Source organism: Scyliorhinus torazame, chromosome 2 (assembly GCF_047496885.1).
Source record: "Scyliorhinus torazame isolate Kashiwa2021f chromosome 2, sScyTor2.1, whole genome shotgun sequence".
Classification (NCBI taxonomy): Eukaryota; Metazoa; Chordata; class Chondrichthyes; order Carcharhiniformes; family Scyliorhinidae; genus Scyliorhinus; species Scyliorhinus torazame.
Genome location: NC_092708.1, coordinates 389,972,750 through 389,994,168, shown reverse-complemented (window position 1 = coordinate 389,994,168; position 21,419 = coordinate 389,972,750). Strand labels below are relative to the sequence as shown.

Below are 21,419 nucleotides of genomic sequence, written 5' to 3'. Positions count from 1 at the left end.
ATAGCCCAGGTCTCAGGCTCTCGGAAGGGTGCTGGAGAACAGTCAGCCGCCCAATCCCAGGCAGGTGATGAGCCTGTGGAATTGGCTGCCAGCTCCCTGGTGGAAATGCAGAGGTACATCTGGCTGAAATTTGACAGTCACTCAGCAGACAAGAGTGCGTGACGCAGAAGTCCGTTCATGTTCTGTCTGATGTTGTGGCTCCGACAAATGAGCACCTCGAGGCCACCAGGGGAAGGTTGGCAACCAGTCTGGAGACCTTGGTCCAACAGGTCCTGCTGGATTTGCCCTCGGCTATGCACTCCATGGACACACATTCATGTGGGCATCATCAGAATATGGGTGACATGGGGACGAGACACTTTGACCTCCCTCCAGGTGCTCCATCTCCTGCAGGAGTAATGCCAGGGTCCTCTGGCATCCACATGGAGGATGACGGTCAGCTGAACACCCTAGCGCCTTCACTCAAGACACTCCAAGGGTGTGCAGTTGCTCAGGTCCCCCCTGCCTGTGCCCACACCAACTCCAGCAACATAAGCCGCCAAGGGCGCTTCTGCCCCTGAGCAGGGCCCCTCCAGGGCTTGGGCTACCAGAGGATGTCCGCCAAGCTCATCATGGGCATCAGGACGTAGCAGTCAGCAGGCTGCCGCTGCTTCTGCTGCGGGCATCGGGGCTGCATCCAGACATGGCGGTAGGGTTGAACTTCGAACCTTTGTTGCGGTGGCTGCGTGAGTTCCGCAGCACAGTTCTGTCCAGGTACACACTGCTGTGTGGCACCGGGGAGGGAAAGGAGATCTCCGCATTCTCCAGTCTCAGGCGCAGTATTGACCCGAGTCAGTTCCACAGGATGGTCCTTGGGTCCAACAGCATGTTGCTGTTCATGAAAACCAGCTGGGAATGGAGACTGGGGAAGGAATCAGTCTGCCCTGGCAGAGTGGTGTACAGCACAACAGGAACAGTACAGCACTTTGGCAGATAGGCTTTGTATGTTGTGAATGAGGACAGCCCTGTGCACGTCATTCTTTATCAATCAGGTCTGAAATCTGATGTAATTTAACACTGGCATGATGCAAGGTTGGAAAGCCTGATGGGTTACTGGCAGCCTGCTGTTTAATGAGCACTCATTAGATTCAAATTAATGTCAATGAAATTCAGGCCACCAGCCAGTGGGAAGACCGACACACCATGAAAACGCCATTGGGAGAATTGCCACGTGTGTTTACACCGGCAGAGCTCCAACGTTTTGGCTCCTGCCAGATTCTCTGGGAGGGATTCTCCCCTACCCGGCGGGGCGGGCTGTACCGGCGCCGAGGAGTGGCGTGAACCACTCCGGCGTCGGGCCGCCCGGAAGGTGAAGAGTCCTCCGCACCGTCAGGGGCTAGGCCGACGGCGGCGGGGTTGGCGCTGCGCCAGCCGGCGCGGAAGGGCTTGGCGCCGTGCCAGCCGGTGCTGAAGGGCCTCTGCCGGCCGGCGCGAGCTGGCGCATGCACAGGAGTGCCAGTGTGTGCTGGCTTCATCCCAGCGCATACGCAGGGGGGTTCTTCTCCGCGCCAGCCATGGCGGACGTTGACAGCAGCTGGTGCAAAGGGAAAGAGTGCCCCACGGCACAGGTCCGCCTGCGGATCGGTGGGCCCCGATTGCGGGCCAGGGCACCGAGGGGGAACCCCCCGGGGCCAGATCCCCCCCCCCCACCCCGAGGACTCTGCAGGCCGCCCGCAGAGCCAGGTCCCACCAGTACGGACCCAGTTTGATTTACGCGGGCCGGACCGGCTGAAAACGGGCGGCCGCCCGGCCTATCGCAGTGCGGAGAATCGTCGGTGGGGCCACTGCCAACAGCCCCCGACCGGCGTGGTGCGATTCCTGCCCCCGCCGAAAAACCGGCCGCGGAGAATTCGGCAGCCAGCGTCGGAGCGTCGGGGCGAGATTCACGCCGCTCCCCCCCCCACCCCGCCCCCCGGTGATTTTCCGACCCGCCGGGGGGGGTCGGAGAATCCCGCCCTTTGTTCCTGCCTGTCACCAAACCTGTCGCAGGCGGGATGGGAGAATTCTGCCCAACAGGTCTGCCAGCTTCTATGGAGAGGGAAACCAAGTTAAAATATTGAGTCCAGTATGAGTTCTGCTCTAAGCAAAAGTAAAGAAAGAGATATTTATTTACGCGTGCTGTCCCATCCTCTAACTGACTTGTGTATCCGAATATTAACTCTTCGTAAACTGAATCTAAATCTGTATTAACATAACACCGGTAGAAATATTCTACCCTAAAAGTCTCAAAATGTTGCATGTATATTTTTAATAGAGAATTGAAGCTGTGTATATAAAACAAAGTGTAGCAGATTTAGTGTCTATTGTGGAGAAGAGCTAGTCCTGTGCCTATTATAATTTAGCTGGAGCTGGATGGAATAGTCAATGCTGGAACCTACCTTACATTTGTTCCTTCCTCAGATACAAAGTTTGGTTTCTGAAGTCTCTGCAACTCAATCAAATGTGGGCAATGTAGAGAGCTATGCTTCACTCTGCGATGAACCAATGTATGAGCTCTTGGAAAAGACCAGCGAAGATGACTACGATACTGACGTAGACCTTGAAGGTAAGAACATTGTCACATTGCTGTACGTGGGATCTTTCACAGCGCCAGGGTCCCAGGGTCAATTCCCAGCTTGTCTCACTGTCTGTGCGACGTCTGCAAGTTCTCCCCGTATCTGCGTGGGTTTCCTCCGGGTGACTCCGGTTTCCTCCCACAAGTCCCGAAAGATGTGCTTTTAGGTAATTTGAACATTCTGAATTCTCTGTCTGTGTACCCGAACAGGCGCTGGAATGTGGACACTAGGGGCTTTTCACAGTAACTTCATTGCAGTGTTAATGTAAGCCTACTTGTGACAATAAAGATTATTATTATTGTTGTGCACAAATTGGTTGCCAATATTACAGCAGGGACAAAACTTTGAAAAAGACAAAACTGCAAAAAGTGTCTCATTGATTGTAAAGCACTTTGGGACAGGTTGTGCAAGGTACTAAACTTCAGCCAATGTGCTCCACACTTTGAACTGAATTAGATGCTTTAGCAGGGACGCAGTGGAGACATTATATATAATATCAATAATTCTTGTTGAGAAATAGTGGGTAGGTGATGATGGGTGGTGTGGGAAGTCAACAAGAGTCCCTTGTCCGATCTTCATTCAGTGATTCCTGCGAGGAAGTCTTTGGTTGTGAATAATGAGTGAGGACAGAATTAGTCCAGGAAGTGATGCACTCCCCAGCCAAATAGCTTGCCAACACTCCCCATCAGGTTTCATGCATGAAGAATCAGTGAGTCAGTAAAGGGTAGTCAGTGACTATGGAATGTCATTACTGTGAGAAGTCAGCACCTTTGGAGCCAAGCAATATAATTGGAGAGTAAATAATATATTGTGTGCTCCATAATTTAGGAAAGGTGAGAGAGGGAAACCAAGGAAATGACAGACTAGTTAGGAGCTCATGGAATTGAAAGCCAAAGATTGACCTGGTGAGAAAAGTGGCCGACAGGAGAGAGTAGGGATTTGGGGAAGGTACTCTAATTGGCAACAATCTTTTTATTCGTTCATGGGATTTGGGCATTACATACCTCGGCAGCATTTATTGACAATGCCTAATTGACTGTGGGAAGGTGGTGGTACGATGCCTTCTTGAACCGCTGCAGTCTGTGTGGTGCAGGAACACCCATAGTGCTGTTTGGCAGGAGTTCCAGGATTTTGACCAGCAACAGTGGAGGAACGGGATGTATTCCCAAGACTGGACTGGTGTGTGGTTTTGGGGGGGAACTTGCATTGGGTGGCAGGATAGCACAGTGCCACATTAGCATTGTTGCTTCACAGCACAAGGTTCTCCGGTCCAATTCCCAGCTTGGATCACTGCCTGTGCGGAGCATGGCCCGTTCTCCCCATGTCTGCATGGGCTTTCTTCGGGTGCTCTAATTTCCTCCCACAAGTCCCGAAAGACATGCTTGTTAGGTGAATTAGACATTCTGAATTCTCCCTCTGTGTACCTGAATAGGAGCTGGAGTGTGGCGACGAGGGGATTTTCACAGTAACATCACTGCAATGTTAATGTAAGCCTACTCATGACACGAATAAAGATTATTATTGTTACCATTCATCTGCAGCCCTTCTCTTTCTAGGTGGCAGAGGTCGCAGGTTTGGAAGGAATTGGGGCCTCAGCTAGTCACTATTGATTAACAACTTAGATGATGGGATAGAAAGCCACATATCCAAATCTGAAAGTCCAATTATAGATCATCAAGATATAGTGAACAGGTACAGAAAGTAATCAGAAAGATTGCCCTTTCTAGAAGAGTAGAATGCAAGGGGCTAGAGCACATGCATCTGCTGCATAAAGCCCTGGTTAGGCCTGGAGTACATGAGTAGTACTAGTCACTAGAACATAAGAAAGGTATATTGGCCTTGGAGGGAGTGCAGTGTGGATTGACCAAAATGATATCTGAACTTCAACAACTAAACTATGATGAGAGATCACACAAACTAGAGTCATATTCTCTGGAATTTGGAGATGTTTTGATCGATAATTTCAATATATTAAAGGGAACAGATAGAGTAGATAGCAAGAAACTGTTTCTGCTGGTTTGGGGAGTGAAAGACTAGGGGACTTAGTTTAAAAATTAGAGGTGGACCTTTCAGAAGTGAAAGTAGGAAACGCATCTACATACACAGGGCGGATTTCATACCCCTCACCTGTGGTGTGGGTTGGGAGCTTAGTCTGGGTCATTTAATCATTGTGGAAAGCCACAAGATGCAGAGCCTTTCAACTACCCACCAATAACGTAAGGGGGGGGGGGTTGAGTTTTGCCATGCTGTCCATAAGCCAATTGAGGCCCTGAAATGGCCAATTAAGAACCACAAAGGCCTTACCTGTTTCTGCAGGTGTTCGAATGCCAGCTAAAGGAAGTGGGGGCGAGGGGGCAATGTGGGGGGGGGGGGGGGGGGGGGGGGGGGCTCAACACTTGGCGAGGCTGCTAGGTATGTCCTGTTTCTGCACTGTCTATTCCATGGCATTTTTATCCTGAATTGTTCAAAGGTTGTTTTACCCTCCTCACCCACCCACCCCCAACCCGTTTTGAAAAGGGAAACCCGGTGAAACTATAACTGAGGAGCAGGTCTATCGGAAGGCATGTGAGGATGTTGGAGTCAGCCCAATATCTTACTACATTCGGCACCACCACGATGTTCATCTTAACCTGAACTACCGCTGCATGTCACCCAAAGCAGTGAAGGCCCTGTCGATTGCACTCGTGGTAAGTAGCTGGTATCCAGGGAGAGGGATTGAGGCAGTGAAATCTCTGTCAGAAACCAGCCTTTCAGTATTCAGGTTCAAACTGGACCCATTGTGGGAAGTCTTGGTTTGGGTGGCTGAAGGGAGACGTGCCCCACCCCTCAGCATTCCTTTTGCCTTTGGGGGAAATTACAAGCATTCACAAACAGAAACTTCACAAACAGAAATCAAACGGGATAAAAGTCAAAGCAGATGACAAGAGTTGTACCTGATTCCTGAACTTAGAGAACTATAACAGACCGAGAGAAGGAAAGAGACAAAGTAAAAAGCCACAGACTGAAAACAGATCAGGAACATTGGGGGAAATGGGCGATAATGATAAATGGGTAGTCTGTTTTATACCCTGTTTCATTTTCTTTAACTGGGCTATAAAACAGGCTGTTGATTCACTCATCCATTTTGTGCACCAGTACCCAAGGCCTATTTTACAATGCATGCAGAGAAACCTGAACACAGTGTGGGGCCAAGTATAGTGCGAGATAGAGGCAGACAGAGAGGGAGGTGCAGTGGGAATGGAAGCAGACGAGTTTGAACAGGGTGGCCTTTCTAAACAGCGAGTCTTCATTTAAATAAAACAACGCCGATTCACTGCCTGACCAGTGGGCAGGAGTGGGAATATGGATTTGGTGGTGAGTGGGGGCCCTGAGGATATGGCAGTCAGTGAGTGCAAACTGTTACAGGGCAATGATATCGGGATTAGAGCAGATTGAGGACTTAATCTCTGGCCTCCTTCTCATCCTTGGGACAGTCAGGGAAGACCAAAACAAGCAAGAAAGTTTGAGAAAGCCTGAGACTGAAGGAAAATACTGGGGACAAAGAAGAGATGAGAAAAATAGAGTGAACACAATTCTCACTGTTCTGCAGACCAATACATCAGTGACTACTTTGGAGCTAGAACATGATGGAATCAATGCAGAAGGCGTGCAATACCTGATGGAAATGTTAGTTGAAAATTGTTTCATCCAGACTCTGGTAAGATCATCTTGTCTTTTTCGGAGTGGCTGTAGTTGACTCATCTAGCTCTCATTAAATGAGCCGAGCAACATTTAATGTCTGCTCTGTCATGGAACAGGAGAGAGCCATTCAGCCCCAGAGCTTGTTCCACCATTAAGTTACATCATGGTTGATAAATGGAGGCTGGTTAGCTCAGTTGGCGGGTTTTTGATGCGGAGCGACACCACCAGCCCGGGGTCAATTCCTGTACCGTTGCTGAGGTTATTCATGAAGGCCCCCGCCTTCTCAACCTCGCCTCTCATCTGAGGTGTGGTGACCCTCGGGTTAAATCACCACCAGTTAGCCCTCTCTCTCAAAGGGAGAGCAGCCCTGTGGGATTGTGGGGATATTTCATTTGGTTGATGAACCAAAAATCTTGAGGTGGGTTGCAGTGAGGGATAAGGAAAATTTAAAGCTGTGGAGTGAGAAATGTGGCACAGATTTCCTGATGTTATCAATATTGGTTGGACATATTCCTGGAGGTGTCACCACATCACCTCCATCTATCTGCCTTCCCTCCACAAACCTGCCATTGATCCCCCAACATGCCTTGCCATTTTCACACCTTCTCACGGACAATTGGAAAGTGAATAGATTCAATAATCCTTGATTGTCAGTCAAACAACTTTTATTTTCACTTTGTCTGACAATTTTCTAACTAATATAGTGAAAATCTGCATGTACTTACTGCCCCTATGTTTTTTTTTTATTCCCAAGTTTACTCCCCAAACAGTGACATGAAAATTAACCTTTAATTCCTGGAACTTCAAGGCAACCCAAGAACCTCAAAAGGCACACATCCTGCATGAGTTTTGAGCTAGAGCCTCTCTAACTAAATAACTGTGGGTGAAATCTGAGAACAGGAGCTTAAAGTTGCTGAGTGATATTTGTTGCATTCTGTGTCAGTCACGGCACTATGGAAGACTATAGATATGTTTTTGCATTACTTTTACTTCTAGTAAAGACTAAACATGTAATGTGGGAGAACTGGTTTAACCTGTGCTCTTAAAAATCCTGCCTTTCCACTCATTGACATTAGAGAAGGATAAATTTCTGGACCAAAGATATTGCACTATAAAGATAAATACAAACAGATTATAAATCACATAAATAAAACACATGGATAATATTGAGCATGAAGGTCTATTAAGATTGGCTTTCAAAACACAGACTTTACATCACAACAGTGGATTGCAGCAATATGAAAATTCAATATGTTGCTATCAAACATGCATCAAAGGTATTTGCATAAATAAGCACTGACTCAGGAAAAGCAATAAGTGTTTACGGATGCATGTTGTCTCATGAAGCGGTCTAGAGGCTTATCTAGTTGAACAATAATGGTTTATTAGTAACACATAACTATACACATATGCATAGAATACAGCCTGACCAGTGCTATTTTAATGCCAACCTCTCCCAGACTCACGACTATACTCTACTACTCCCATGTGACTCTCTAAATCATAATGTGGATGGTAGTATTTCCTCTGTGTCGCACTAACATTTGCAGTCCCAAACACCCGAATACTACAAGAAGATGTATCAGGATGGTGTGTAAAAGCGTGAGGCTCCTTAACTCGGTTCGATAAACTGTCAAAACAATTAGGTGGTTATAAAACATCAGCATTATAAAACAGCTGTTTATATCCAACAGACTTTAAAGAAAATGGTATCAGTAAAGATGAATGAATGAAAATCACTTATTGCCACAAGTAGGCTTCAATTAGGTTACTGTGAAAAGCCCCTAGTCGCCACATTCCAGCACCTGTTCGGGGAGGCTGGTATGGGAATCGAACTGTGCTGCTGGCCTGCCTTGGTCTGCTTTTAAAACCAGCGATTTAGCCCAGTGTGCTAAACCAGCCCAGTGTTTTTACTTAGGAAGTCCTCTTGCTACCTTCAAGTGGCAACAGGCTTGAAGGAGCCATCTCACAATTCCTCATCCAGTGGTAAAGATAAAGTCGATGTGTATGTGCTTTAAAGATTATTGTGATGTTGATCATAAATACAGTTAACTTTCAAACATATTATTGCCTCTAGTTTTTCAAATCTGTTAAGAGAGTAAGAAAGACATTTTGGCTTTCCAATAATTTTGTGTTAGAATTCTCTATAAATGTGATAGTAAATTGGATAAACCCTCAGGTTAAGCTTTGGCAAGCTTGTATCCTGCTTGGTGTAACTACGTGGCATTGGCCTACATTCAAGCTATGTTATTGTTGCCAACTTTTCTTGATATTACTGTGCCAGCTTTTGCTAGATTTTAGATGTATATGTTTGCGTTTCAATGTGCATGTATCTGTCTTTCTGCGTCCTGTGTGTCTGCTGTGTCAGTGTGTGTCTGCATGTGCCATGTGCGTTTATTGAGAACCTATGTAAACTGACTGACTGGGTTTTGACTTCATGCAATAGTGGAAAATAGACGACCGTGATTTGGCAGCCCATTTTACATTTCGGCCGCAGTTTATTTCCATTGACTTCAATGGAACAGAAGTAAAATAGGTTGTCAACTTGCTGTTACCTCTTTTACGCTATCACACAAAGGCAACATTATCTCCCTTGGAGTTCACTTGCTCTTGCAGGAGAGCTAGATATGACAGATTGAATGGTGTCTTTCTGTGCTATTGTAACTATTCTATGATTCTACCACTTCAGGTCTCTCACATTGTTTATATTAATTCCTGGCATTTCAGAATTTGTCCAACAATGAATTACGAACATGGGGAGTGGAAGTGTTGTGTAAAATGCTTCCGCTGAACATCTCCCTTAAGTGCATCAAACTCTCAGGTGGGCATCGGAATTATAAAAAATTGCAAGAATTTATTTTCTATCATACAGTAACTGATGGCTGCTCCCAGGACATGACGGATTCAGTATAGTCCTGAAGATTTGGAACCCTGGAAGTGACTCAGGTCACAAGTGCTACTGGTGTATCGCAAATCCCAGACACGTCATTCCAACCTATGAGCCTATCTGTTCCAAAGCAGCTCCAAATCTACCAGTTATTTTAAAGAAAATGGAGTGGATAAATGCACAGACAAGGGCAGAAAAGTCCTTTTCCCTTTTCCTAACCTAAGAGTGAAAAGGATTCACCGCTGTAACTGCGAATGGATTTCTTCTCATGACAAGTCAGCACTCTTGCCTCAGTCACGTTTCTGGGTTCCTCTCACTACAGAGCTTGAGCTGATATTCCAGTGCAGGACTGAGGGAGTGCTGCACCGTCAGCAGTACCACCTTTCCATAAGACATAGGAGCAGAATTAGGCCACTCGGCCCATCGAGTCTGCTCCGCCATTCAATCATGGCTGATATTTTGCTCAGTCCCATTCTCTTGTCTTCTCCACATAACTCCTGATCCCCTTTTTCATCAAGAACCTGGCTATCTCTGTCTTAAAGACGCTCAGTGATTTGGCCTCCACAGTCTTCTGCGGCAAAGAATTCCACAGATTCACCACCCTCTGTCTGAAGAAATTCCTCCTCATCTCAGGTTTAAAGGATCGTCCCTTCAGTCTGAGACTATGCCCTCTGATTCTAGTTTTTCTTACAAGTGGAAACATCCTCTCCACGTCCGCTCTATCCAGGCCTCGCAGTATCCTGTAAGTTTCAATAAGATCCCCCCTCATCCTTCTAAACTCCAACGAGTACAGACCCAGAGTCCTCAACCGTTCCTCACACGACAAGCTCTTCATTTCAGGGATCATTCTTGTGAACCTCCTCTGGACCCTTTCCAAGGCCAGCACATCTTTCCTTAGATACGGGGCCAAAACTGTTCACATTTGTTATGGGCCAGGGTTTAGAGAACCCCAAAGTGTATCATGGAGTTCACCTGACCCACAACTTTTCCTAGATTGTGGTATGGGGAGCACACGACCCACTCTACAGGTGTGGTACAGCAGAAATGGAAAAGTAATTTTTAAAGCAAAACAATGTTTATTCTATGAACTCAAGTTAACCTTTTTAAAACATACAGTGAACATCTTAGCAACCATTAATTCAAATACAACCTCCAAAGAATACAACACTAATTAATTCTTACTTTCCTTTTAACATCCGTAAGACTTAAAAACACCTTTTAACAGAAAGACAACAGGCTTAACTTCACTACTGAGAACAGTTACCATGTTGAAATCAGCAAATGGACACTCATAAGCTTGCAGAGATTCACACACATCCTGCTGTGATTGCAGCTTCTCCAAAACTAAACTGAAACCAAACCCACCCTGCAGCAAAAAGCCTAAAGCGAAAGTAAAAAGCTGACAGACAGCCCAGCTCCACCCACTCTCTGACATCACTGCAGTAATAAACACCCATTTCTTAAAGGTACTCTCACTACAGATATTTATATACACACCCATTTATAAACACCCATTTCTTAAAGGCACTCTCACATGACACGATACTCCAACTGGGGTCTGACCAGTGCCTTATACAGCCTCAGAAATACATCCCTGCTCTTGTGTTCTAGCCCTCTAAACATGAATGCTAACATTGCATTTGCCTTCCTAACTGCAGACTGAATCTGCACGTTAACCTGAAGAGAATCTTGAACAAGGACTCCCAAGTCCCTTTGTGCTTCTGATTTCCAAAGCCTTTTCCCATTTAGAAAATAGTCTACTTCCCATTCTTCCTACCAAAGTGCATAACCTCACACTTTTCCACATTGTATTCCATCTGCCACTTCTTTGCCCACTCTCGTAGCCTGGCCAAGTCCTTCTGCAGTCTCCCTGCTTCCTCAATACTACCTGTCCCTCTGCATTTCTTTGTATCATCGGAAAACTTAGCAACAGTGCCTTCAGTTCACTCTTCCAGATCGTTAATGTATATTGTGAAAAGTTGTGGTCCCAATACCAACCCCCGAGGCACACTAGACACCGGCTGCCTTCCTGAAAAAGACCCCTTTATCCCATCCTCTGCCTTCTGCCAGTCAGCCAATCCTCTATCCATGCCAGGATCTTACCCTTAACACCAAGGGCTCTTAACTTATATGCGGCACCTTGTCAAAGGCCTTCTGGAAATCTAAATAGATCGCATCCACTGGTTCTCCTTTGTCTAACTTCCTTGTTACCTCCTCAAAGAATTATAACAGATTTGTCAGACATGACCTCTGATGCACGATCAATGACCACTAAAGCGAGTTTGTAGTCCAACTGAAGGCTTTAACAAGCTAGATGTTTCCCCCAGCAGCTCAAGTACAGAATGAAGGCTGCTGGGGCGGCACGGGCTCTTATACCCCACCTTGCAGGGCGGAGCTACCATACAGCTTGCCCAATAGGAAACATACAATATCTACCAATGGCATTCCAGCATTACCAGGTACTGTAATGCCTCTACACAGACTACCACATTCACCCCCTGTTAAAAAAGAGTCCGGCGGGTGTGGTAGCTTGATATTACAACATGGTAACGTGGTAGAAATTATAGTTATGGAGGTACCATAATACCTCCGTACAGCATTTTATAACTATTTACAATTCTATTTACTATTTTCAATTTATGATTCATAATTAACTATACACTTAAAAATGAAGCAATCAGTCGATCGGGGGCCCTGGTCGTCCTCTGTGATTGTCGAAGCTTCGGTGGTGACTCCGGTGGAGGTTCGGGCATCTGTGACTCCGGGAGCGTGGCCTCGATCTCTGAGGCAGCTTCAACACCCCTAGACGGCGCTGGTGGGGAAAACGGTTGACCTGGGAAGGGAGCCTCTGCGGGGTGTGTCGGTGGGTGGGGGGGCCTAGACGAGGCCGGCGGAAGGACTGATCCTCCTGTAAGATGCACTGGTGGGAGGGAGGGTGGGACTGTTGGCTGGGTGTGCGTGGAGCTCCGGCGGGCGCCAGGTCTCGTAGGGAGACGGTATCTTGTCGGCCGTCGGGGTACGCCATGTAGGCGTACTGGGGGTTAGCGTGGAGAAGATGGACCCTCTCGACCAACAGGTCCGACTTGTGCGCCCGCACGTGTTTTCGGAGCAGGGTGGGTCCGGGAGCTGCCAGCCAGGTCGGGAGTGAGGTCCCAGAGGAGGACTTCCTGGGGAAGACAAGGAGACGTTTGTGAGGTGTTTCGTTAGTTGTGGTACAAAGCAGTGACCGGATGGAGTGGAGGGCATCCGGGAGGACTTCCTGCCGTGGGAGACTGGGAGGTTCCTGGACCGTAGGGCCAGTAGGACGGTCTTCCAGACCATTCCGTTCTCCCTCTCTACCTGTCCGTTACCCCGGGGGTTGTAACTGGTCATCCTGCTCGAGGCGATGCCCTTGCTGAGCAGGAATTGACGCAGTTCGTCGCTCATAAAGGAGGACCCCCTATCACTATGTATGTAAGCGGGGAACCCGAACAGTGCAAAGATGCTATGGAGGGCCTTGATGACAGTGGTTGCCGTCATGTCGGGGCAGGGGATGGCGAATGGGAACCGGGAGTACTCATCAATCACATTCAGGAAGTACGTGTTGCGGTCGGTGGAGGAGAGGGGGCCTTTGAAGTCCATGCTGAGGCATTCAAAGGGACGGCAAGCCTTTATCAGGTGCGCTTTCTCTGGCTGGTAGAAGTGCGGTTTGCACTCCGCGCAGATTTGGCAGTCCCTGGTGACTGTCCTGACCTTCTCGATGGAGTAGGGCAGGTTGCAGGTCTTGATAAAGTGGAAAAGCGAGTGGCCCCGGGTGGCAGAGGTCCTCGTGGAGGGCTCGGAGGCGGTCCACTTGTGCGGTGGCACATGTGCTGCGGGACAGGGCATCAGGAGGCTCGTTCAGCTTCCCGGGACGATACAAGATCTCGTAGTTGTAGGTGGAGAGTTCAATCCTCCACCGCAAGATCTTATTGTTTTTTATCTTGCCCCGCTGTGCATTATCGAACATGAAAGCAACCGACCGTTGGTCAGTGAGGAGAGTGAATCTCCTGCCGGCCAGGTAATGCCTCCAATGTTGCACAGCTTCTACTATGGCCTGGGCCTCCGTTTCGACTGAGGAGTGGCGGATTTCGGAAGCATGGAGGGTACGGGAGAAGAAGGCCACGGGTCTGTCCGCTTGGTTGAGGGTGGCCACCAGAGCTACGTCAGACGCGTAGCTCACGACCTGGAAGGGGAGGGACTCGTCGATGGTGTGCATCATGGCCTTTGCAATGTCTGCTTTTATGCGGCTGAAAACCTGGCGGGCCTCTATCGACAGGGGAAAAGCTGTGGATTGGATCAGGGGACGGGCCTTGTCCCCATAGTTGGGGACCCACTGGACATAGTAAGAGAAAAACCCGAGGCAGCGCTTCAGGGCCTTGGGGCAGTGAGGGAGGGGGAATTCCATAAGCGGGCGCATGCGTTCAGTGTTGGGGCCTATAACTCCATTTCGCACTACGTAGCCGAGGATGGCTAGGCGGTCGGTGCTAAACACACAGTTATCCTTGTTATATGTAAGGTTAAGGATCTTTGCGGTTTGGAGGAATTTTCGGAGGTTGGTGTCGTGGTCCTGCTGGTCGTGGCCGCAGATGGTGACATTATCGAGATACGGGAATGTTGCCCATAAACCGTACCGGTCAACCATTCGGTCCATCTCGTGCTGGAAGACCGAGACCCCGTTGGTGACACCGAAGGGAACCCTTAAGAAGTGATAGAGCCGCCCGTCTACCTCGAAGGCAGTGTATTTGCGGTCACTAGTGCGGATGGGGAGCTGGTGGTAGGCGGACTTAAGATCCACCGTGGAGAAGACCTTGTAATGCGCGATCCTGTTTACCAGGTTGGATATGCGGGGGAGAGGGTACGCGTCCAGCTGCGTAAACCTGTTGATGGTCTGACTGGAGTCGATGACCATCCTATGCTTCTCCCCGGTCTTTACCACCACTACTTGAGCTCTCCAGGGGCTGTTGCTAGCTTCAATGACTCCTTCCCTCAGTAGCCTTTGGACCTCTGACCTAATAAAGATCCGGTCCTGGGCACTGTACCGTCTGCTCCTGGTGGCGACGGGTTTGCAATCTGGGGTGAGGTTCGCAAACCGGGAAGGCGGATCGACCTTGAGGGTCGCGAGGCCGCAGACAGTGAGGGGGGTATAGGGCCGCCGAATTTGAAAGTTAGACTTTGGAGATTACACTGGAAGTCTAAACCTAGGAGTGTGGCCGCGCAGAGGTGGGGAAGGAGGTAGAGCCGGTAATTTTTAAACTCCCTTCCCTGGACTGTGAGGTTTGCTACATAAAACCCCTTTATCTCTACTGAGTGGGAACCGGAGGCCAGGGAGATTTTTTGATTAACGGGGTGGACAAGGAGAGAACAGCGCCTTACCGTGTCGGGGTGTATGAAGCTCTCCGTGCTCCCAGAGTCGATTAAGCAGGACGTCTCGTGCCCGTTGATTAGTACTGTTGTTGTAGCAGTTGAGAGTGTTCGAGGCCGGGACTGATCCAGGATCACCGAGGCTAATCTCAGCAGTTGAGTGTTCTCTTCGGGCGGTGTGCGGTCAGCCGAGCTGGGGTCCTGGGAGTCCATCCAAGATGGCGGCTCTCATTGGTCGCACATGGCTGGGGGGTGCACAAAATGGCGGTGCCCATCCATCGAACGTGGCGTCCACGGGACAAGATGACGGCGCCCGGTGGCCGCACGTGGCCCTGGAGTAGGAAGATGGCGGCACCCGCTGGCCGCACGGGGACCGTGGAGAGGTTTGTGGTGGCGGTCCGCATTCGCCGCCGGAGACCGTGGTGACCGCACGGGCCTGGCATATCACCACGAAGTGGCCCTTTTTATCGCATCCCTTGCAGGTGGATGCGCGGGCCGGGCAACAGTGCCGGGGTGCTTGGCCTGCCCGCAAAAGTAGCAGCGGGGCCCCACGGGGTTGCCAGGCCGCATTGCAGCACAAGCTTGTGGGGGGATGGGGGATGTGTCGGGGTCGGCTGCGGACGGGTTCCACACTGCCCAGGGAGCTGCCGCGCGGTTGGGAACGAAAGCGTGGGCGTTTCTGGAGGCCACATCCAGGGAGCCTGCAAGGGCCCGTGCCTCCTTGAGGCCTAGGGTGTCTTTTTCCAGTAATCGCTGGCGGATTTGGGAGGACAGCATACCTGCCATGAAAGCGTCCCGGATCAAGAGTTCTGTGTGGTAGCTCGCCGAAACTTGCGGGCAGCTGCAGTTTCTCCCCAACACCAGGAGCGCATGGTAGAATTCTTCCAGCGATTCCCCAGGGTTTGTGAAATGAAAATGAAAATCGCTTATTGTCACAAGTAGGCTTCAATTAGGTTACTGTGAAAAGCCACTAGTCGCCACATTCCGGCACCTGTTCGGGGAGGCTGTTACGGGAATTGAACCGTGCTGCTGGCCTGCCTTGGTCTGCTTTCAAAGCCAGCGATTTAGCCCTGTGCTAAACAGCCCCTGATAATAATCTTTTATTGTCACAAGTATGAAGTTACTGTGAAAAGCCCCTAGTCACCACAGGCGCCTGTTCGGTAAGCTGGTACGGGAATTGAACCCACATTGCTGGCCTTGTTCTGCATTACAAACCAGCTGTCTAGCCCACTGAACAAACCAGGGTTTGTCGCCTCGTTGCTCGCAGATGTCGGGCGTAGACATGGTTTACCGGGCGAATATAATATCCTTTTAGCAGCTCTATTGCTGCATCAAAGTCTTCCGCGTCCTCGATGAGGGTGTAAATTTCTGGGCTCACCCTCGAGTGCAGGACTTGCAGTTTCTGCTCTCCCGTGGGTGTGATTTCGGCCGTTCCAAGATATCCTTTAAAACACGCCAGCCAGTGCTTGAAGATTGCCGTTGAGTTCACCGCGTGGGGGCTGAGTTGCAGACACTCCGGCTTGATTCGGAGCTCCATCCTTTTAAATCTAGCTTACTAAATTGATGCACGATCAATGACCACTAAAGCGAGGTTGTAGTCCAACTGAAGGCTTTAATAAGCTAGATGTTTCCCCCAGCAGCTCAGGTACAGAATGAAGGCTGCTGGGGCGGCACGGGCTCTTATACCCCGCCTTGCAGGGCAGAGCTACCATACAGCTTGACCAATAGGAAACATACAGTATCTACCAATGGTGTTCCAGCATTACCAGGTACCGTAATACCGCTACACAGACTACCACAACCTCCCCTTGACGAATCCGTGCTGAATCAGTCCTATTTTATCATGCACCTCCAAGTACTCCGCAATCTGATCTTTAATAACGGACTCTAAAATCTTACCAAAAACCGAAGTCAGGCTAACCGGCCAATAATTTCCAGTTTTCTGTCCCCCCTCCCTTCTTAAACAGCGGTGTTATAGTGGCCATTTTCCAGTCCTCTGGGACACTCCCTGCCCCCAATGATTCCTGAAAGATCACCACCAATTGCTCCACAATCTCCTCAGCTATTTCCTTATGAACACTAAGGTGTAGTCCATCCGGTCCAGGTGATTTATCCACCTTCAGACCTTTCAGTTTCCCCAGAACTTCTCCTTAGTGATGGTCACTGCATTCACCTCTGTCCCCTGATTCTCCTGGAGCTCTGGTATCCCACTAGTGTCTTCCACCGTGATGACTGATGTCAAGTAACTACTCAGTTCTTCTGCCATTTCTTTGTTTCCTATTATACTTCTCCAGCCTCATTTTCCAGTGTCTATTCTTGCCTCTCTCTTATCTTTTATATATTGGAAAAAAACTTTTGCTATATTTTTATATTACTAGCTGGCTTACATTCATGTTTAATTTTCTCTCCCTTATTGCTTTTTTAGTTGTCCTCTGCTCACCTTTAAAGGCTTCCCAATGCTCTGTCTTCCTACTAATTCTCGCCACTTTGTATGCTTTCTCTTTTGCATTTATGTTGTCCCTGACTTCCCTCATCAGTCATGGATGCCTCGTCCTCCCCTTAGTATGTTTCCTCCTCCTTGGAATGAATTTCTGTTGTGCCTCCCGAATAACCCCAAAGTCCCCTGCCATTGCTGATCCACTGTCTTCCCTGCTAGGCTCCATTTCCAATCAACTCTGGCCAGCTCTTCCCTCTTGTCCTTGTTCAATTGTAATACCGTTACATCTGATTCTAGCTTCTTCCTCTCAAACTGCAGGGTAAATTTATCATATTGTGGTCACTGCTCCCTAAGGGTATCTTCACCTTATGTTCCCTAATCAGGCCTGCCTCAGTACACATCACCAAATCCAGAACTGCTTGTTCCCTCGTGGGTGCCATCACAAGCTGCTCCAAAAAACATTGACATTCCTCAAATTCCTTTTCTTGGGATCCCCGACCAACTTGATTTTCCCAGTGCACTTGCATGCTGATTGTAAAAACGCTTTTCTTATATGCCTTTTCTATCTCCTGATTTATTTTCTGCCCACATCCTAACTACTGCCAGGGGGTCTGTACTGGACTCCCATCAGGGTGTTTTTTCCCTTTGCGATTCCTCAACTCTACCCACGCAGAGTCTATGCCCTCCAATCCTATATTGCTTCTTGCTATCAAATTAATTTAATTCCTTATTAACAATACAACCCTGCCCCCCGCCCATCCTTTCGATAGGACACATCCTTGGATATTTAGATTCAGTCCTGATCCCGTTGCAGCCACGTCTCTGTGATGCCCACAACATCGGACCGGCCACTTTCAGTGTGCGCAACAAGCTCATTTATTTTGTTTCATATACTGCACGCATTTAGATACAACACCCTCAGTCCTGCAATCACCACCCCCCTCTCATATCTGTCCCCTTTGTTGCTCTACGTTCCTGTCACCTTCTATACTCTCTGTTCTATTACGTGTTCTGGGAACTTTACTGACCTCTCCTTTAACTAGTTTAAAGTCCTCGTCATTAACCTGCACTTCTACCTTCTCCTTTAACTTGGATTTTCTAATTCTCCATACAACTGAACTCTCCCCACTATTTCATTTAAAGCACTATCTACAGTCCTAGTTATGTGATTGGCCAGGGCCCTGGCCCCAGCGTGATTCAGATGAAGACCGTCCCATTGGAACAGGTCCCCTCTTCCCCAGCACTGGTGCCAATGTCCCATGAATTCAGACCCATTTCTCCCACACTAATCTTTGAGCCACATATTTACTTCCTTAATCTTATTGACCCTATGCCAATTAGCTCCTGGCTCAGGTAGTAATCCAGAGACTATTACCTTTTTGGTTCTGCTTTTTAATTTAGCTCCTAGCTGTTCGTATTCCCTCAGCAGAACCTCTGTCCTTGTTCTACCTATGTCGTTGGTACCTACGTGGACCATGACAACTGGATCTTTACCCTCCAACTCCAAGGTCCTCTGCAGCCCAGATAAGATATCCCAAACCCAAGCTCCAGGCAGGCAATGCAACCTTTGGGATTCTCGATCAGCGTCAATGCCCCTAACTATACTATCCCCAATTCTGACTACATTTCTTTTCTCTCCGCCCACTTGAGCGGCTCCCTGTAGCACGGTGCTGTGGTCAGTTTGCTCATCCTCCTGTAGTCTCTGTTCCCGTCCACACAGGGAGCAAGAATCTAAAACCTGTTGGACAGGGACAAGGGCTGACTCGGGGATTTTCACAGTAACTTTAAAAAAAATTAATGTAGAGTACCCAATTAATTTTTTCCAATTTAAGGGGCAATTTAGTGTGGCCAATCCACCTGCTCTGCACATCTTTGGGTTGTGGGGCCGAAACCCACGCAAACACAGGGAGAATGTGCAAACTCCACACCGACAGTGACCTGGGGATGGGATCGAACCAGGGACCTCGGCGCCGTGAGGCAGCACTGCTAACCACTGCACTACCATGCTGCCCCCTTCACAGTAACTTCATTGCAGTGTTAATATAAGCCTACTTGTGACATTAAGCAATGCAGCTGATGTGGGGTCCCAGAGCTGGAAGCTGGTCACCACAATACTTGTGTTGCTCTCTGATATCAGAAAACCTTTTTGCAAGCCAGGTTGTATTATTTTCATACCTTTTAAATGGAAGACCAAATCAGTCACTATATCTAGAGCTTAATAATAAAAAAGCTTGTGCCTGAATCATAAGTGGAATTATTGTCATTGGACTAACAGCCTTTTGTTGTGATGGTAACCACAAAGAACTCTGTGAACAATAAATGTACCATTTATTTTGTATTCTTTGCAGTGAGGGATGTCAATGCTGTGGAATGTATGTCCATTTTGAATCAAACAGTCCTAGATCAAGCATAACATAAGTGGAGAGTATACACCTTCCTCCTTCTTCTGAGGGTGAGGCCATGGCCCCAAAGTCTAGACGTTCCCCCCCCCCCAAACCCCCCCCCCCAGGGCAAGGGTCAGGATGACAAGGGAGCACAACATTGGGCACCATGGCTGCAACACTATGCCTGTTGCCTATCGTCCTCTGACCCCACCTGCCCCTGTGGGTATTTTATACATGAACGCTTGGGTGACCTGCCCACTGTGGACCAATTGAGGCCCTTTAATGGCCAATTAATGGTCAGCTAAAGGCCTCCTCCCACTGCTGCTGGATCATCTTTCTGTAGTGTGGGGGGAGGGGGGAGTCTGTGCCAAATGTCCAGGTTGCCCAATAAAAGTTGCTGGCCTGATGGTAAGGCTGGGGAGGGTGCCTCCTAATAATAATAATCTTTATTGTCACAAGTAGGCTTACAGTAACACTGCAATCAAGTTACTGTGAAAATCCCCTAGTCGCCACATTCCGGCGCCTGTTCGGGTACACAGAGGGAGAATTCAGAATGTCCAATTCACCTAACAAGCACGTCTTTTGGGACTTGTGGGAGGAAACCGGAGCATCCGGAGGAAACCCACGCAGACACGGGGAGAACGTGCAGACTCCACACAGACAGAGACCCAAGCTGGATATGGAACCCGGGTCCCTGGCGCTGTGAAGCAACAGTGCTAACCACTGCGCTACCGTGCCGCCCTGTTTGGTCCCTTGTGCATTATAAAGTACTCCCAAAACGATGCCTGAATTCAATGCACCGTCATTTCATCAATGCTTTTTTTTCTCTCCCACTTGCAGGAAACAAACTGAAAAGCAAAGATGCTGCATATTTTGCTGATACTTTATCTGTAAGTAAAGATGAAGACTTTCGGTGAAATACACCAAAGTCTATTTCCAACTGAGCTGAAAACTGGCTGGCATTTCCACTGTTTTTCTATTAGACAGTGTAGTCGGACCAACAGTTGAGTACTTATTTAATTACATTCCCATAATTTCCCTTCATTTGTGTTTCTGATTTGCTTCACCAATCAAGATGGCAGCCGCATAATCTGTTCGAACACCTCAGCTAATCCCATCTAAAATGTAGTTCGGATAGTTTTGGGGTGAGATTTGAATGTTGTATTTTTGTGACAGACATGGTCAAATACTACATAGAACACTCTGGTTGTTGAGATGTTGGGCCAATTATAAATATTCAGTGTAAAGGTTAGACTCCGTTCTCTTGGGAGACCAGAAAAATGTTATCAGTCATCGAGCTTGGGAAATTAAATGAGTTGTACAGCAGGTTGTGTAACAAGTGGTGGGTGAAATGGCTTCTGCTCTCAAGCCTTTTGACAACTTTGACGAGGTGCCGCATAGGAGACTGTTAAATAAATTAAGAGCCCATGGTGTTCAGGGTAAGATCCTGGCATGGATAGAAGATTGGCTGACTCGCAGCAGGCAGAGATTGGGGATAAAGGGGTCTTTTTCAGGATGGCAGCGTGACTAGTGGTCTGCCTCAGGGGTTGGTGTTGGGACCACAACTTTTTACAATATACAGTGATAATCTGGAGGAAGGAGCTGAAGGCACTGTTGCTAAATTTGCAGATGATACAACGATCTGGAGAGGGACAGGTAGTATTGAGGAAGCGAGAGGGCTGCAGAAGGACTTGGACAGGCTAGGAGAGTGGGCAATGAAGTGGCAGATGGAATATAATGTGGAAAAATGTGAGGTTATGCACTTTGGAAGGAGCAATGGAGGCATAGACAATGTTCTAAATGGGGAAATGATTAGAAAATCAGAAACACAAAGGGACTTGCGAGTCGTTGTTCACAATTCTCTTATGGTTAAAGTGCAGGTTTAGTCAGCAGTTAGGAAGGCAAATGCAATGTTAGCATTCATGTCGAGAGGGCTAGAATACAACTCCAGGGATGTATTTCTGAGGCTGTGTAAGGCTCTGGTCAGACCCCATTTGGAGTATTGTGAGCAGTTTTCGGCCCCGTATCTAAGGAAGGATGTGCTGGCCTTGGAA

The 21,419-nt window shown here is 48.3% G+C and overlaps 1 protein-coding gene across 1 annotated transcript in view; it reads left to right on the top strand.

The window, feature by feature from the left end:
- Positions 1-21,419, top strand: part of LOC140405658 (uncharacterized) — a 70,062-nt gene that overhangs the window by 17,367 nt on the left and 31,276 nt on the right. Inside the window, exons 2-6 of the mRNA XM_072494183.1 lie at positions 2,440-2,584; positions 5,112-5,281; positions 6,184-6,291; positions 9,003-9,096; positions 20,206-20,255. Coding sequence (XP_072350284.1) covers positions 2,440-2,584; positions 5,112-5,281; positions 6,184-6,291; positions 9,003-9,096; positions 20,206-20,255 — 567 coding nt within the window. The remainder of the gene's footprint in view (positions 1-2,439; positions 2,585-5,111; positions 5,282-6,183; positions 6,292-9,002; positions 9,097-20,205; positions 20,256-21,419) is intronic.